At 33.3% G+C, this 19060-nt stretch overlaps 1 protein-coding gene across 8 annotated transcripts in view; it reads left to right on the forward strand.

Moving 5' to 3' along the window:
• Nucleotides 1–19060, forward strand: part of OSBPL8 (oxysterol binding protein like 8) — a 154415-nt gene that overhangs the window by 34079 nt on the left and 101276 nt on the right. For 7 of the 8 annotated variants that reach the window (XM_059402420.1, XM_059402424.1, XM_059402426.1 and 4 more), the window contains one exon: nucleotides 8836–8944. In XM_059402420.1, coding sequence (XP_059258403.1) covers nucleotides 8903–8944 — 42 coding nt within the window. In that variant the 5' untranslated portion in view covers nucleotides 8836–8902. Of the gene's footprint in view, nucleotides 1–8835; nucleotides 8945–19060 lie in introns of those variants that run through there. The other variant, XM_059402425.1, reaches the window with a different exon arrangement.

Consider the following 19060-nt stretch of genomic DNA (forward strand, 5'->3'; position numbering starts at 1 on the left):
AGAGTCTGTGAACTCAAATACCTGTGGGGCAAAAGCTAGTGAAATCTGTCTCTGTGCTGGCTGTTGGTCTGGTCTGGTCTGGTTTGGTCTTATCTTCTTTCTTTTATTGTTTTAAGTAGGCCCTATACCTAATATGGAGCCCAGTGAGGGGCTTGAACTCATGACCCTGACATAAAGACCTGAGCTGGGATCAAGGGTCTGATACAACCAGTTGAGCCCAGTACTGTGTAGTGTGGGTCTCAATCCCAGGACGCTGAGCTCATGACCTGAGGGTGAAGGCAGACATTTAACCGACTAAGCCATTCAGATGCCCAATAAGTTGGATTTTTCTAGGATTTCTTTTTCTTACAAATTTTCAAATTTATTGGTATAGTTATTTATAATTTTCTTTCAGGATATCTTTAATGTTTGGAGGATTTGTTATGATTTCTCCTTTATCAGTCATAATATTGGTTATTTTTCTGGTCTCTTTTATCCCCCTTGCTTTTTACCTAGCCTTCATCAAATTGAATCTTTTTAAAGAACTAACTTTTGACCTTGTAGATTTTTCTCTTTGTTATTTCCTTCCTTTTACTTTTTAGATTTAATTTGCCCCTCTTTCAAATTAAAAAAATTTTTTTTTAATTTATTTAAGAGAGAGAAGAGCATGAGAGAGGGGAGGATCAGAGGGAGAGGCAGACTCCCCACTGAGCAGGGAACCTGATGTGGGACTCGATTCTGGGACTCCAGGATCATGACCTGAGCCAAAGGCAGTGGCTTAACCAACTGGGCCACCCAAGCATCCCTCAGATTTCTTGAAATGGTTGTTTAGCTCTTTGATTTTCAAACTACGTTTTATAGGTATAAATTTTCTCTATAAAGTAGTCCTATCTTGGCCATAGAGAGTCCTTTTGCGTTGGCTCCTGAGTCTTCATTATATAAACCTTGCATTTTGCTTGGATATGCAAGATACTGGAATGTAAGATATTCTAGGCATACCTTGTACATTTGTTTTCTTAGACCTAGAATATGCCATTTCTCAAAGAAGCCCTGATACCTTTTAATAAGAAATGATGGAGATCACAGACTGGATGCTGGGTCTGGTTGCTACTAGGTTGGTTATTGTCTCTATGTGCTGTTTTGCTATTTCCTTTTAAACCCATAAACTCTATATTTCACTTCGGAATGATTTTTTTCTTGAAGTATTAACAGGGAAGTATGAATGTATAGTAAGAGGGTTCTTACGTAGTTCTTTGCAGATTGGCTTGACACTTTTAAGGAAATGTATTACCTTGAGCTATATTCTGTCATTCATATTTTTTTCTCTGTATCCAACTCTGCAAAATGTCCAATGAATTAGATATATATCTACTCTATATAATATAAATATATATTTATAATATATAAATTTAAATATATAAATAAATATATATTAATTAGATATATATCCACTCTATATAATATAAACATATATTTATAATATATAAATTTATATATTTATAATATATAAATATATATTTATATTATATAGAGTGGATATATATCTAATTAATATAAATATATATTCATATAAATATATATTATATAGAATAGATACATAAAATAGAATCTTGCTGTGTCAAAATTTATTTTTAAATTATGAAGTTACCTTTCTAATCTGTTCCTTTTCCACATGTATTTTTTAGAAAAATTGTACTCTATAGTAATCTATTTGAGATGACTTCATTATTTCATATTATTTTATTTTATATTTTGTAGAATTAGGTATTTATTGGGAGATAAGGTTAACTAGTTTTGTTACTAGATCTAAAACCAGATAGATGAATCTCAAAAAAATGTAAACCAAAGTTTAAAATAGACTGCAAAAGTTAAAAAAGCTATTAGATTATAAAGATTTATAAAAGATTCTACATTAATTAATCCTAGTTAGATTTATTTATATATTCTACTTCTGGTAGTTAATTTGTTTTATTTAATATAAAAAGGCTTTGCGAAGTTCTTTTTTTGTATGTTGTTACTCTGCTACCTCCAGAAGGCTGAGTTTAATATCCTTATGTGCTACATAGGTAACATCATACATGTAGCTTTGTCAGAAGACTCATTACATTGTAATATACTAGTCAGTTTATTTTGCCTTTTTTTGGCTAGGACAGGAATGATATTGATTGTTCCATATATGTCCAGAATCTACATCAGTGTCTCCTATGTGACAAGAAGTAAATAAATATTTGATGAATGTGTTTTGAGCCATTTTAGGACATACAATTGATGGTGAAGTAATATATGTATAAAGGCTTATTTTAAGCTTTAACAATTATGAGTTATGTATATTAATGGTTAATCTAAAGAAAATGGGAAATGGAATTTGTTTTGTATCTTACCAGAAATTTAGTAGTAGTGATTTTCTGTTTTTCATTGAACTTAGTCTAACACCGTTGGTTTCCCTCTGGGCAAATTGCTAATGATATTATTTTGGCTGAATTCTACATATTGTGTATTTTATTATCATCATTGTTGTTGTTGTTACTATTTTTAGAATGAAAGGAATTTTAACACAATTCATAGGTAAAACAAAATATTATTATACTCTAAGAAACATATGTACTGCACTATTTTGCAATAATATAGATGAAAGCCCTTTGGATAGATGATTGCTTTATTCCAGCAATCCATTTACATAATTTATTTTGTCAAAGTGCTTGTGATTATGATGTTGGTGCTTCTGGCTTGCTCTTTGGGAACTGTCACAATTATGTGATGATTTTCTCATACTAGGCTTTCCTTAAGGATTTGACTTAGTGTAAATACTGTATATTAGGTCAGAGTAGCTAAACAAAATTGTTTTTATTTGCAACCTTTTTTTTTTTTTCAAACTGGCAGTGAGAGAGATTAGGATTATTGAATCTAATACTCTTCTAGTATGTTGTACTTTAGAAGTATGATGTGTTCATTGATAAGCATTCTTGCTTTTGAGAATATTGGTTATTGTTACATAATCATTTAACAAAACAGAACAAATAACTTCTGAGGTATCCTGTGAGATAGGAGGAAATACTAATAATATACAACTTGTTGATGCCTTCAGATGGAGCCATCATTTATTATAGCATCATAAATTTGTTAAAATTAAGAAGGGCACTTGGGTGACTCAGTGGGTTAAGTGTCTGCCTTTGGCTCACGTTATGATCCCAGGGGATCGAACTCCTGGAGTGGGACGCCCAGCACAGTGGGGAGTATGCTTGTTCCTCTTTGCCCCTCCCCCTGCTTGTGGTCTTTGTCTCTCTGGAATAAATAAAATCTTCTTTTTTTAAAGATTAAGTGACATGTGTTAAAGATGTTAGCATTGCTTAGGAGTTGCTCCTTCCTTTTCTCTGTTACTGAAATAGCAATTTAAGCCCCCAGTAAAGAACTATTATAAAAATTACTTTTTCTAGGAACTTTTTTAAGTGTAGATAGACAGTGAGGCACCAATTCCCCAAACAATGGCTAGAATACTGATAAAAAAAAAAGGAACAAAAGAGGGAACAAAGTCTTCTTTAAAATTTGCCTTTGACTAGTAATTATGTTTAAATTTGGATGCAGGCCTAGCTTTAGCCCTGCAATTTGGAGAAGGGAATCTTCAGGATTATGACACATTGTACTCTTTTACAAACATGTTATTATACTTTCTTCTTGATTGTATGTAACATATACTGTTAAAAAATTTTTTTAAATGGCAGAAAAGATTTCTTCTCAAGCCTACTCCCTGGTGCCTATTGCCATTAGGTTTGTGTTTAGTTACCATTTAAACTTTTAGGAAATAAACTTTGTAATTCTCAGATTATCATTTTGATGAGGGAGCAGAAGGCAGGCCAAGGACAAAGCACTAGCTGACACCCCACAACCTACCCACCCAACCCCACTCCTGTGTGGAATTACATACATGTGACATTCTTCAGAAAACTTCCAACTATATTAATGGTAATGCTTTGTTATAGGGAAAAACAACCTTAGTTTCACAATAGCCAGGCCTCCAGTATCCTGAGAGTCTTCTTTAGCATATCAACGTCCTTTTGGCAGCTCCCTTTTTCCTTACCTCCCCCCAACACCCAAATATATAATCAGCCATTCCTCAGAACCCCAGGGCAGCTGCGCTTTCTGCCCACCAATCTCCAAGCTTTAATAAAATCAATTTTTTGTGCCAAAGACGTCTGAAGAATTCTTTTTTGTCTGTAGGCTTTAAAAGATCTCACTAATGTTGTGAAACTACATCAATATAAACATCTTTTGACTTTCACCTCTGAAAGATGGGGAAATTATTATGCTTATACTTTAAGCCTCCAATCAGTCACCCTCTCCCTCTAGGATTTTTTGTTTCATATGTTGCAATTTTTGGCTTCAAGGAAAGTACTAAAAACTTATTTCTTGACATATTAGCAATGTCTCTTATTTCAACTTCTTATTATCAAAGATAAAGAATTTAGGGCACCTATCCTTAATTTTATCTTTCTTTTCCACTTCTGGCTTCCTCTTTTAAATTGGTCATGTTATGATTTGACTTTTGTATGTGTGTGTGTCTTCTTTGCCTTTTATATTGGTTAATTCAGTTTTTACATAATGTAATTGATGTACATGTTGGGGTTTGACAGCGAACAGTCAAGAAAGAATTCTTAAGATGTCTTAGGTGCAAAAAGGGTGGTTTTATTAAAGAATGGGGATAGGACCGGAGGACAGAAAGAGCAGCACTAGGGTTGTGAGGATTGCTGATTATATACTTTCAAATTGAGAGGGGGTTAGGAATAGTGTAAGTTTCTCAGAAATTTGGAAGCAAGGTTACCAGGACCTTGAGGGGCTACTTTTTTATTTATTTATTTTTTAAGGAAAAGGTCATTTACTACTGGCTAGTAAAACCTTCATTATGAGATCCCTTCAGATGTATATCAGTGGGCCATAAGTTTGGAGGATAATTGCTAACTTATATCTTGGTGGTGGGGTGGGTAGTTGGGTAGAGATAATGAAGTTTCCAAAGAGATTTTTTTTTTTTTAAACCAGGCTTGTGGAGGTTGAGCTACTGTATAGCCATGGTTGCCTTTTGCCTTGGGCAAAGTGTTAACATGGAAGCACCTAAGCTTCTTGAGAAAGGTCACTCTGCCTATCTCAAGAAATTGTCTATGGCTATTAAGTTTTAAGGAAGTTTAATTTTTGTCTTTTGCCTTTGTTCTCCGCATTAGTAATTACATGGAGTGGTTTTTCCAAGTTGAAAAGCAAAAATTGGGATTCATTCATTCTATAAATAGTGATCCTTTAATATTCAAGTACCTCAGGGATCTGAACTTGATCCTTTTTTCTGTCTGCACAGATAACCCAAGGACTCTCATCCAGTTTCATCTTTTAAATTTTTAAATGTGCAAGGGGGGGATGGGGGTAAAAATGATATGCTTTACCATGGGATCAAACTTAAGTTGTTATCAACTTAAAATACACTGCTATAGTTAGAAATTGTTATATGTAAGCCTCATTACAACCACAAAATAAAAACTTATGGTAAAAACACAAAAGATGAAGCAAAAAGAATGTAAGCATACCATTAAAGTCCCCAAACCACAAAGGAAGAAAGTAAGAGGAGAGATGAAAAGAGGAATTATGAAAATATCCAGAAAACAGTTAACAAAATGGCAATAAGTACATACTTATAAATAAATAAATAGATAAATAAATAAATAAATATTTATTCATTTATTTTAAAAAATTTTTTTATTTATTTATTTGACAGAGATCACAGGTCAGCAGAGAGGCAGGCAGAGAGAGAGAGGAGGATACAGGCTTCCCGCGGAGCAGAGAGCCTGATGTGGGGCTTGATCCCAGGACCCCGGGATCACAACCTGAGTGGAAGGCAGAGGCCTTAACCCACTGAGCCACCCAGGTTCCCCTATAAATAGTTATTTAAAAAATAAATTATTTTAGGGGCGCCTGGGTGGCTCAGTGGGTTAAGCTGCTGCTTTCGGCTCAGGTCATGATCTCCGGGTCCTGGGATCGAGTCCCGCATGGGGCTCTCTGCTCAGCAGGGAGCCTGCTTCTCTCTCTCTCTGCCTGCCTCTCTGTCTACTTGTGATCTCTCTGTGTCAAATAAATAAATAAATCTTTTTTAAATAAATAAATTATTTTAAATCTGATTGGACTAAATTCTCCAATCAAAGATTGGAGAGTGGCTGAATAGATAAAACAACAATAACAACAGCAAAAAAAAAACAAGACCCATCTGTATGCTGCCTGAAGAGATTTTCTTTAGATGTTAGGACACACAGAAGTCTGAAAAGGGAGGGATGGAAAAAGATATTCCATGCAAATGGAAACTTAAAGAAAGCTGGAGTAGCTATATTTATATCAAACAAAATACACTTTAAAACTGTAATAAGACAAAGATGGGCATCATATAATGATAAAGGGATCAATCCAAAAGGAGTATTAACATTTGTAAATATTTATGCACCAACATTGGAGCATTACATACATAAAGCAAGTATTTACAAGTCCTAAAGAGAAGTAGATAACAATACAGTAATAATAAGGGATGTTAATACCCCAACATCACTGGATAGATGATCCAGACAGAAAAGCAATAGGAAAAAACTGCCCTTAAATAACATGTTAGACCAGATGGAATTAACAAACATAATCAGAAAATTACATCTAAAAGCAACAGAATGCACATTCTTCTCAAGTACACATGGAACATTCTCTAGAATAGGTTGTATGTTAAGCTACAAGTCTTTATTTTATTTTTTAAAAAATTTTTATTATTATGTTCAATTAATCAGCATATACTACATCATTAGCAAATCAAGTCTTACTCTATTAAAGAGTATTGAAAGCATATCAAGCATCATTTTTACCATAATGGTTGAAAGCTAGAAATGAATTACTTGAAGAAAACTGGAAAATTTACAGATAGTGGAGATTAAACAACATGCTTCTTAATAACCGTATGAGTCAAGAAGAAATAAAAAATATCTCAAAACAAACAAAAATGGAAATATACCAGAATTTGTGGAATATATCAAAAGCCAGCCTGAGAGAGAAGTTTACAGTGATAAATGCTATAGCTCAAGAAACAAGAAAAATCTCATAACCTATCTTTACAGCTTGAGGAAATATAAAAAGAACAAACTAAGCCCAAAGTTAGTAGAAGGAAGGAAATAACAAAGATTAGAGCAGAAATAATGAAATAGAGACTAAAATGGCAGTAGAAAATATCAATGAACTAAGAGCTGATCCTTTGAAAAGATAAACAAAATTGGCAAGCTTTTAGCTAAAGCTCACTAAGGGAATAAGAGGACTCATAAATAAATACAATAAAAAAATAAAAGAGGAGATACTACAGCTGATACCAGAGAAATACAAAGGATCATCAGAAACTACTATGAAAAATTATAATTATCTGCCAACAAATTGGACAATCTAGAAGAAATGGGCAAATCTCTAGAAATATGCAAGCTATTCAGACTAAATCATGATGAAATAGAAAATTTGAACAGATCAATTACTAATAAGGAGATTGAATAAGCAATTTAAAAACTTATTTCAAGTGAGAATCCAAGGTCATGTAACTTTACTTGTATATTCTACCAAACATACCAAACAAAGAAGAATTAATATCAATCCTTCTTAAACTCTTCCAAAGTATAAAAGAGGAGAAAACTCTTCCAGATTCATTTGACAAGGTCAGCATTTCCCTGATACCAAACCAGACAAGGATGTCACAAGAAAAAATTACAGGTTAATATCCCCGAGGAACATAGATGCAAAAATCCTGAAAAAAAAAAAAAAAAGCAAACTTAATTAAACAATACATCAAAGAGATCATACACCATGATCAATTGAGTTTATTCCAGGGGTGAGAGGATGGTTCAACATCCACAAATCAGTCAATGTGGTATACTATATTAATAAACTACAGTATAAATAATCATGGTGTATGATCTCTCCCATTAGAGAGGTTATTAGAGACATTTGAATATATATAGTTATTGTAAGAGTTCAGTTTGAAGAAGAAAAAGACTTGTTATAAAGACATGCTTCTAAGACTTTCAAAATAAAAATATAAAAGTGATACATATTCATTGTAAAAATGGGAAGACACAAACACGAAGAGTATTTTATATATAATGTTCTGTAATTTGCCATTTCCACCTAATTGGCCCTCATTTTAGTTTATATATAAAGCAAATACGTAAGAGTATGCAAAGACCTACCTGATTTTTAGAAGTTGCTACATGATACTCCATTTTATGTCTATAGTATAATTTAAGCAAACTCCTAATGATTGACATTAAAGTTCGAGTTTTCTCATCATTTCTATTACTTTGTTGGATGTGTTTGTATATCTGTGTGCATTTGTATAAACAAATACGGCATAATTATTAGCCTCAAAATTACTGGATTAAAGTATACATATTTTTTAATTGCCCTACCAAAAATTGTTATAATTTATATTCTTCTCCAAAAGTATGTGAGAATACTTTGTCCTACATTCTTGCCAGTGTTGGCAATATTAGCATATTTGCCAATGTAATCATGAGAAAAAAGAACACTTATTTCCTTAATTGTAGGTAGATTTAAACATTTCACTTTGAACAGTCTCATATCTGTAACCTTGTTCTTGCTGTTCATTACTTGGTATATTTTCTTTTCTTCATTTTTTTTTCTCTGAATCTTTACCATTCTTTAAGGCCCATGTCAAAATCTGTTTTCTCCATGATTGAATTTCTCAGTAACCTCATCCTAAAATGATTTCTTCCTCCTAATATACTTACTGATTTTTCCATTTCTCACAGTTTTATACTAGTCCTAATACATAGGATTTTTTTTTTCTTCCAGGATTTTCAAATTTACAGGATGGCTAAATATTAACAGAAAGAGAAGCATATACTTACCTTCTTTCACTATGGATGCAGGTTTGGCAGATGGAGAACCTGATCAAACTTCGGTGAGTGATTCAAGTGTAGCATAATAAGGTACTATCACCTACAGCTATGAAGTGTTTGATCTAAGCCATCATTTTATCTTAAAAAAATGTATTTAAAACAAACCTAAAAAATTTTAAAGTAATTCTTTAACTCTTGCTGGTATGAAAATGACAGATATTTTAAAGCTTGTTGAAGCAGAACACAGTCAGTTTTCTGATATTTCCATCCTATCTCCTTCTCTGCTTACTTGTATTAATTTGGTTCCAGCCCTTGGGATGGTAAATTCTTTGGGATAATGCAGAGGCAAACTTTTCTATGTTTCATATTGCTATGGAATTATATTGAGATGTTTGTATATTTTAATTTAGTGAAAGCCCTTTGTTCAGACTCAGATTTAGGGACAGTCTAATGATTGATAGCAAAATGCTATTTTGCTTATTTGGGTTAAATTGTTCCCAGCTTTTTTTGAATTTCTGGTTCAGTCTTGTATTAGTTTCTTAAAGGGTCAAAGAAAGTTAAACTTTAAAATAACTTGTTAATAGAAAATAAAATGGGCATGGAAGTAATTTGGTTTACAAAGGTTATTGTCACAGCGATTATGAAAGGAAAACTGATGGTAGGTTATTTTATTTTCACTATGATTTCAACAAAAAGTTAAGATTAAAACCTTGTCTTAGAACATGTATACTTTGCCATAAATATCTTATTTAAGGTTAGTGGACTTAACTATTTTAGCTGAAATATTTTAAATCTCATTGATAATAAAAATGCCAATAATAACAATAGTTGCTATTCTCTAAGTGTGTGCTTTGTCAGACTGCCCTCACAACAGCCATTAAAGGTAGGTATTGTTTATTCTCACTTTTAAAGATAGAGAAAATGGTTCTGAGCTGAAGGTTAATTATCTTCTCTAAGAGCTCGCACAGCTTAAGGGGTGTTTCAGTACTTTGCCACTAATGTATTGGCTCTGTGCCTTTCTGAATAGAATTACTTATTACTTAAAATTTACTGTTATCTTTTTTTTTAAAGATTTTATTTATTTTATTTATTTGATAGAGATCACAAGTAGGCAGAGGGGCAAGCAGAGAGAGAGAGAGGGGAAGCAATCTCCCTAACAAGCAGAGAGCTCGATGTGGGGCTCAATGTGGGGCTCAATCCCAGGACCCTGGTATCATGACCTGAGCCGAAGGCAGAGGCTTTAACCCACTGAGCCACCCAGGTGCCCCTCTTTTAAACTAATATCTAGACAGTATTAAATTCTATACCAGAGTATCTGTGATGTATTAATAAAATTTAATTCATTTTTTTATTCTCAATCGTGCTGATATTTAGAGAGATTGGAGCAAGATATTTAAAAAGCAATGAGAACAGTTTTCTTTTTCTTGTTCCCTCAGTTTCTTTTTTGAAATATTGTAGCTTATTATAGAGTAAAAAATACCAAAAATTTTATTTGCACTACTCAAATATTATGTATTTGAAACTAATCTTGAGATCTACTTTCGAGTTACCTATTTATAAAATATCACCTTTGAACTGCACCGCCTAAGCTGGTTACTGTTTAGATCTAAGAGAAGTGGATAAGTACACGGGCTCTGTAGACATTTAGCTACATATTAAAATCTAAGCTTTGTTGCTTAGTTGTATGACCTGGGTAGTTAATTAAATTCTCTAGGCTTTCAGTTTCTTCATCGGTTATATAAAGTTAATAGTAATATCTACCTTCCAGAATTGTTTTGAGGTTTTGTTTTGTTTTTTAAGATTTTATTGATTTGTCAGAGAGAGAAAGGGTGAGAGAGCACAAGCAGGAGGAGCCACAGGCAGAGGGGGAAGCAGGTTCCCTGCTGAGTAGGAAGCCCAATGCCAGACCTGATCCCAGGAGCCTGGGATCCTGACCTGAGCCAAAAGCAGATGTTTAACTGATTGAGCCACCCAGGCTTCCCTGTTTTGAGTTTTGATTGTAATAATATATCTGTAAAGTGCCTATTATAAAGCCACAGACATTATAAGCATCCAGTAAATAAAAGCTATTACTATTATTATTGATATACCTAGCTGTATTAAGCTTTCTGTCCATAAAGATAAATAATTAGAAGGCAGGAGAGGCAGTAATACACATTGGAAAAAAGCCCTAGGCTATTCAGTAATTTTGGCTTTATACTTTCTCAGAATCTCAGTTTTTCTTCCTAAAATATTGAGGCAAATACTCTACTTCAATAAAAAACATATAGGCAAGAATATTCCTTCTGAGTACTTGATAGCGTCAGTGTGATCAAGAGAAACCAGAAAGTTCTTTGAAAATATGAAGTAGTGTGTCAACATGAGTTTGTAGTGTTTGTTTTTAAAAATGATCGCAGGTACTAGTTTTTAAGATATTAGTAGACTTTTAAAAATTGCTGCCTCTGTACAAAGTACTATGCCTGGTGAAGGGGATGCCAAGATATATACAATATATTCTGAATTAGGTTTACTTGGGGAAGAATAGAGATGGGATAGACAAGGCAAAAACAGATTTACTCAGTGTTAACTGATGAACATAAAACAAGGCAAGATTTACAAGCTGTGAAGAGTGGGTGGTTGTTATATACTGGGGTAGTTAGAAGGGTTTTCTTAAGAGAACATGCACTTTGATTAGCACAGGTAAATAGTACAGGATTGAAAATGAGCAAGGAGAGTATTCTAGAAAAGGAGGATAACAAGAGGCAAAGCTAAATGAGGAGAATTAACTGCTTATGGCTTTTTTTTTTTTTTTAGAGAGAAATGAATTAGAAAAATTAAGGTAGATTAGAAGGTAGTGTTATTTACAGGAAAAATGATTCATGAGGCAGAAAGAGACCAAAATTGTAGGTTTTGAGTGCCATACCTGGGATTTTGAACTTGAATCTGAAAGCCATAGTATATCATTGAATATATTTATGTAGATCAATGAATCTGGAAGCAAAATATTAAATGATTAGGAAGAGTAAAAGATATTAAGAGACTATTATTGGAGTCTTGGTGTGAGATTGTTAAAGTTTGGACTCAGTATGACTGTCAGTGTCCATTAATTTCGTATTCTTCTTCCATAGGAGATTACTTTTTCTTTTTCTCTTCTTCTTTTTTTTTTTTAAGTAGGCTCCATACCCAGCAGGCGCTTGAACTCACAACCCTGAGATCGAGACCTAAACTGAAGTCAGGAGTTGGACACTTAACCCGTTGAGCCACCCAAGCGACTTTACTTTTTCTTTTAAAAAAATTCCTTTGCCCATTTACTATTCCAGTTGTGTATAGTTTAGTTTTTGTGGTAGTGTTGTCTTAATTAGTAAATATTGAAAAAATACGAATTGAGTCTCTGAACATGGAACCTCCTATATTTCAGGACACAAGTATACATTTAATATGTATCTTATGATAGTTTTTAAAAGTCCAGAACTTAGACCACTTTAGCAATTAACCACTAAGAAATGCTTAAAGTGTAGGAGTTAAATTTTTATTAATAGATTGAGGTAGACTATGTGAAGCTTTTTTTTTTTTAAATTCAAAACCTGAATAGGTTTTTCACCTATTCATTGTATTTTTTAAAAATAATTTATATATTATTTCTGTTGCTGGAAGAAACCTTCTTTTAGAAGGTCTGTTAGAGGTAAAAATCTTTTGTATTATAAGTGAATTATATAACTGACTTCAGAAGAGAACATAGTTTTTAAAATACTCGTGAATCTTTTGTATTATAAGACGCTCTCAATTGAAGTAATCTTTCTTAAGATTCTGATGTAAATGGGGTACTTTGAATCAAAGAATTTCTGAAATGTAAGGAAATGCAAAGATGATTTAGTTCAGTAATTCTTAGAATGTAGTAAATGAGTGTCTTTCTCATGGACCTAGAGATTATCCAGCTTCCTGAAACTTCTATTTTTACATATTTACTAGGTGGTTTTTTTCATGTTTACTGTGATTTGGTGTTCATAAAGTAAAATTGGTATGTTACTAGACTTCACCAAGAGCTTTAAATCCTATTCTAAGAAATGTGGCTACTATATATAATATTTGGCAACATTGTATAGCTTGTGTATTTTGCCATGCCAGTTCATGGAATTGCCCCAGTGTTTGGTAACATTAAGTATTATTTTGAATGGTCCTAAATTATGTAAATTCTTAGGTTGCAGAGATCTTCTAATGTAAAATAATGAAACAACTAGAAATTTTAGTCACCAATTTGTTACCTACATATTTGTTCTCTCTTATATTAAAAGAGTTCTTTCTTTCTAATAGCTTACTTCTAACTATAAGAATTTATATTTTAATCACATTTAAGAGTGGTGCTATCTTTCTTGAACTTTTTATTATGGAAAATTTCAATATATTTTTTAAAAGATGGACTAGTATAGTGAATCATCATGTGCTTATCACTTGTTCTCAACAATTAACAATTCAGGTCAGTGTTGCATCATCTGTAGTCCCACCTTCCCATCTCATGTTTTTTTGGAGCAAATCCTGGATAAATTATTTTGTTTGTAAGTATTTCTGTAAATATCTCTAAAATATAAAGACTTTTCTTTAAACTTCAACCATAGATATCATTAGTATCCTAAAAACAAGTAATTCTTTAATCAAATAACTAATCAATGCTTAAATTTCCCTGATTGTCTCAGAAATATTATTTTCTTATAATAAGAAAATAATTGGTTGGCGTTGGTTGATAAGTCATTGAGGCCTTTTTTTAATCTTTTAAGTCTCTCTCGTATCTGTTTTTAATTTTTCCTTTTTAGTTTATTGAAATAAATAAGAGAGTTCATCCTATAAAATTTCCCACAGTCTGGATTTTCCCCCATGGTGATTATTTAATGAGTTCTTCAGTCACTTAAATTTCTTACAAGTTGGTCAGAGTTAGACTTGCTCAGACTCTTTTTTGACAAGTATACTTATTGAGGGTGTTGTGTATTACCATCGGAGACATATAATATCTGTCTCTCTTCTTGTGATAATAGCAGCCATGGATGATCATTGCCTAGATATGTTAATTCACTGGTGGTATAAATTAGTGTCCTAACTGGCTTACACAAATGGGGACTGGAGAGAATAACTGTGACTAGTCCTTACCTTTCACACGAACCAGCCCACCTTTTATCTTTTAAACTATTAATCATTTTGCCATTTTACAACTTTGTTGAATCTTCTACTAAAGGGAGACAGTTTTTAAAAGGATAAAGCAATTTGACAAATATGCTTTATGCTTTATTACCATCTTTAACTTATGAACACTACAAGTTAGTAGTATTTCAGTATTTGTAATATTTGCACTTCCCAAGTGGGAAAATACCACTCAGTTATTTCTTACTGTAAGGGTACTTAGATTCTATCTTATTATAGTTTCATTTATTTGACTTGTTAAATGTTCTTAGAAGCTTATTCAAGCTTATTATTCAAGAAGCTTGAATAATATAACATAAAAAATTTGCAGATATATAATGGGACTTTAATCAACTCTAATGGGAGTTGAAAATAGCTTTTTTTAATTGAGATTTTATTTGAGAGAAAGAGAATGTGAACAGGGGGAGTAGCCTAGCGAGAGGGAAAAGCAGCAGGGAGCCTGACTTGGGACTCGATGCCAGGACCCTGATATCATGACCTGAGCTGAAGGCAGATGCTTAATTGACTGAGCCACCCAGTTGCACAAGAGTTAGCTTTGAAAAAGAAAAATAACCAGTGATTTACACAGTCCATCGACAAAATTCTAAGCCAGAAATCTTTGGTATTTCCATTATGCTTGGAAAGCTTCTTCAGTAAATGGTATTCGATGTTATTTGCCTCTTTTCTCATTCTCTCATGAGTGTACAGTGCACTATTCCAGAGACTACCTGAGGTGCTGATGTCATCAATCTACTGGCTAATGGAGTGTGTGCTTGTGTATTCTTTTGTTTTCAAGTTTCCTTAGTTTAGTTTTTTCCTAAGCAATGCTTTTTTATTTAAATAAACTCTATTTTTTAGAATAGTTTTAGGCATAGAAAAAAAATTCTAGAGTTCCCATATACTTTTTACTCAAATTCCCTTACTATTAACACATTTATGGTACATTTGATATAATTAATGAGTCTAGGTTGATAACACTATTAACTAAAGTCCATACTCAATTCAGATTTCCTTAGTTTTTACCTGTTGTCCTTTTCTGTTCTAGTATCCTATCTGGAATAGCACATTACATTTAGTAGTCATGTTTCCTTTTGGTCCTCTTGACTGTGATTTCCTTGTTTTTGATGGCCTTGATAATTTTGAGAAGTACTGGTTAGATATTTTGCACAATGTCCTTCAGTTGAGATTTGTCTGTTTTTCTCTGGTCCTTATGGGTTTTGGGGAAGAGACCACAAAAGTAAAATGCCATTTCATCACATCATTGCCAAGTGTATATACTGTCAACCTGACTTGTCATTTCTGATGTTGTTTTTGATTATGTGGCTGAAATAGTGAGTTTCTCATTTTTACTTTATAATAGGGCAAATAGCAGTAGGTATAATCCCCAGTAAAGAATAGTTCTTTGCAGTCTTCAGTAATTTCTGGGACAGTGAAGGGATCTGGAGGCCCAAAGTTTGAAAATTCCTCAAGCCTTTAGTAATTAACACTTTAAAAAAGAATAACTTATAGCTACCTGATATGAAAAGAGGGATCCAGAAGGTGATGGGGGTGGGGGCAGGGTAGAAAGAAGAAATGACAGGGCCTTCAGGAATGAGGGAGTGATAATCACAATAAAATTTAACTATTAAAAAATTGTAATATAGCGCTAGCAGTTTTTGTTTTTATTTTGTTTCTGTTTTCATTTTGACATTTACAGATACTGGTTGAATGCTTACCTATTTTGTCTTTAAGAGTTTTAATGTTTTGTCTGATTCATCTGCAAATAATAGTTTATTTCTTTCCAGTCCTTATACAGTTAGGACTATTGTTCTGTGTATGTATGCCTGCAGGTGAAAGTTGATGGAATGGTTATAGTGTTTTATATTTTTTCAGATTAATCTATTTTTTTATAATTTTCAAAATCATTTAAGATTTATTATTTTGTTACTTTTTGGAATACATTGTGCCCTATTTAAGGGGTCTCCTCTTTGGGGAATGTGGCGCTTTTGTTTCTGTTTTTTATCTCTCGTGTTTTCCTTCTTTTCTTTTCATTATGCCTTGTTGAATTCCTTCATCACTCTTCCTGCTTACTAATTTATTTATTATATTTGTTTTGCTTGTCAATCCTGCTATATACCTTGTTTCATCATAATATTTTTTATACTCATTATTACTAGCTGCTTTTCTGTGAATGTTTGGTTATAATTCATTTTTATAATATCCTCTCATCTTTTTGAGCATATTTATTACCATTATTTTAAGTTTTTGATGGGTTTGGTTCACTAATTAGTTCTCCAGTTGAGACTCTTCAGTTTTTCTTTCATAGCATTTGGACTCCTTAGGATATTAATTATTTTTGTTTATGAGTTTTTACTTCCTTGGGAATAATATTCTCTTGGGAATATTCATTGCTTTGTCTGATTGATACTGTCCTAGATAGAAAAGAAAGCACCTAGGGGCTCTTTCAGCTGATCTAGGGAATATATGTTGTAGAGTAGAAGAATCTCTTAAAATCATTGCTTCATCATTTTCCACTTGCCCTCGCACCAATATATTTATGTTTCTTAGGGGATTTTTCTGTGTATTTTCTCTGAGCATAGCTCATAGTCACAAGCTGCCTCTCTAGTTGTAATCACTTAGCTCATTTGGGGAAAGGAGCAGTGAGAGATAGTGGCAACCTCCTTTCCTGCAATACTGCAGCTGGACATATGCACAGTTCTGTTCTGTTCTATTCTATTTATTTTTAAATAGTGGAGCCTAGTGTGGGACTTGAACTCATGACTCAGATCAAAACCTGAGCTGAGATAAAGATCAGATCATTAACCTACTGAGCCACCTACAGTTTAAAAACAAAGTGTTTAAAATGGTGTTTAATGTTTCTAGTTGGTATTAAATCATGTTCTACCCTGGTACTGAGGACAGGGTGGGCAGTGATCTGTCCAGTATTGCCAAGAAACAAGGGCACAGAAAGATAACTTCCAACTCTCCCTCCTATCCTCAGGCCTTTTCTCCATCTGTGGTACTATACTTGTTCTAGTCTAAGGTTGCCTGCCATACATCCGTCTGTAAAGATAGGTTCAGGGAGAGTATTAGTTATTTAACTAGTAAATAAATCAGTTCCCATTTGGAAAAGAAGCTGGTTACTTTCTTTTTGGCTTTGTGTTCTCTGTATGTAGAATAGCTATGGTGGTGAGTGAGAGGGGACTAAAAAAATCAAAAGAACAGCAGCATTGTTTTTAACAGTTCATTCCTATTAAGACCTTTGGCTGCTGTGACATGCCCATAGTTTAAAAAACAAAAGTAGAACTATTAAGCACTTAACTTGCAAGTAAATAGGTTATCCAATAGAGAGCTATTTGTTTTGCTGAACTAGACTTGAGGAAAAACAAGTTTCAAATTTTGTTATTTCTTTTAATGTCCATAAATAATGCAATCATTCAGTTTTTAAAAGTATGGATTGAAGATTTTTTATGAACATTTTTACTTGGTGTTTCTCCTGTTTTAAGACATGTGGGTGCTTCTGTAAGCAGAATTATCATTAAAGCCACTGCTCTACATTTAACCTTTTTTTTTTTCCTGAAGATTTTATTTATTTGAGAGAGAGAGAGCAAGTGCATGTGCGAGTGCTTAAGCAGTGGGAAGGGTAGAAGGAGAAACCGACTCCCCAACTGAGCAGGGAGGCCCCATATAGAGCTCTATGCCAGGATCCCAGGATCATGACCTGGCAATCTCTTAACAGACTGAGCCACTCAGGTGGCTCATACATTTAACTCTTACTTAAATTTTTTCTTGTATTTTTTTTAGAAAATAAAATGTATCCTATCAAACCTCAGATTAGAATGTGAAGGATTAGAATTTTAGCATGTTAGAGATACATTAGCCTGGGTGACTCGGTCAGTTAAGTGTCTGCCTTTGGCTCAGGTCATGAAGCCAGCCAGGGTCCTGGGATTGAGTCCTGCCTTGGGCTCCCTCTGCCTCTCCCTCTGCCTCTTCTCTCTGCTTGTGCGTGCTCTCTCAAATATATAAATAAAAAGTCTCCCCCCCACCCCAAGAAAATAAAACTATAAGAAATTAATAGCAACTAACATTTGTTAAATTTCTGTTCTGTGCCAGAAGCTATTGCTAGTGCTTTTCAGGTAAACTTACATAATTTTCTAATAACCTTATGAGATAGCATTATTTACCCTCATTTAATGTGGGTATTAATTTAATACCTCATTTAACAAAAGAGAACACAGAAATAATTAAGTTGCCCAGGGTCATACAACTAGTAAGTGGCAGAACTGAGATACATTTGGCTCCATAAGCCAAGCTTTAATTATTTTCCTATACTGCATCTCAACCAAGTTAGAATCAGAATATACAGATCCTTGAATTTCTATAGTTTGAAATTATTGTTTTTAAGGTAATGTAAGACTATTGAATTTTTTTGTTCTTGTTTTTTGGAGCAAAACCTGTTTAGAATTGTGACTTGGGAAAATCATTTTGCAAAATTATGGGATATTGCAGGGACAACCAGCTAAACATTATAGAGCTATCTCTGAGGTGTCTTGAAAAATCCCAGTACCCATGTTGCACCCCTGTTCATTTGAATTAGAGTCTCAGAGAGTGAGATGCAGACATTAGTACTCTTTAAAAGTCTCCCAGTTGATTTTTGGCCAAAGTTGAGAACTATAAAAATAGAGGTGGTTAGCCCAGGGAATAAGTTAGCATGCAGTTGTGTCATCTAGGTAGAAGGCATTTAAAACCTATAGGGTAATAGTAGCTGAATAGAAAATATGTCCCTTTTGGATTTTGCTTTTTTTCACTAGATTTTTAGAATTAGGTAATTCCATATTTGGGTTAATTTATTAGTATGGAGAATAAACAAATATATTTTTGCACACTTACTGTGTGTCCTGATCTCAGGTCGGTGTCTCACATACTTTCTCATTTAATTTCCGTAGTACTGTGGGGTAGATGTTTACTCTGTTTTTAAAGATGAAGAAACTGAGACTCTGAGGAAGTTAGTAATTTTTTCTAAGATCACATAGCTAATCAGTGGGTCATGT

This window comes from Mustela nigripes, chromosome 6, assembly GCF_022355385.1.
Source record: "Mustela nigripes isolate SB6536 chromosome 6, MUSNIG.SB6536, whole genome shotgun sequence".
Taxonomy (NCBI): domain Eukaryota; kingdom Metazoa; phylum Chordata; class Mammalia; order Carnivora; family Mustelidae; genus Mustela; species Mustela nigripes.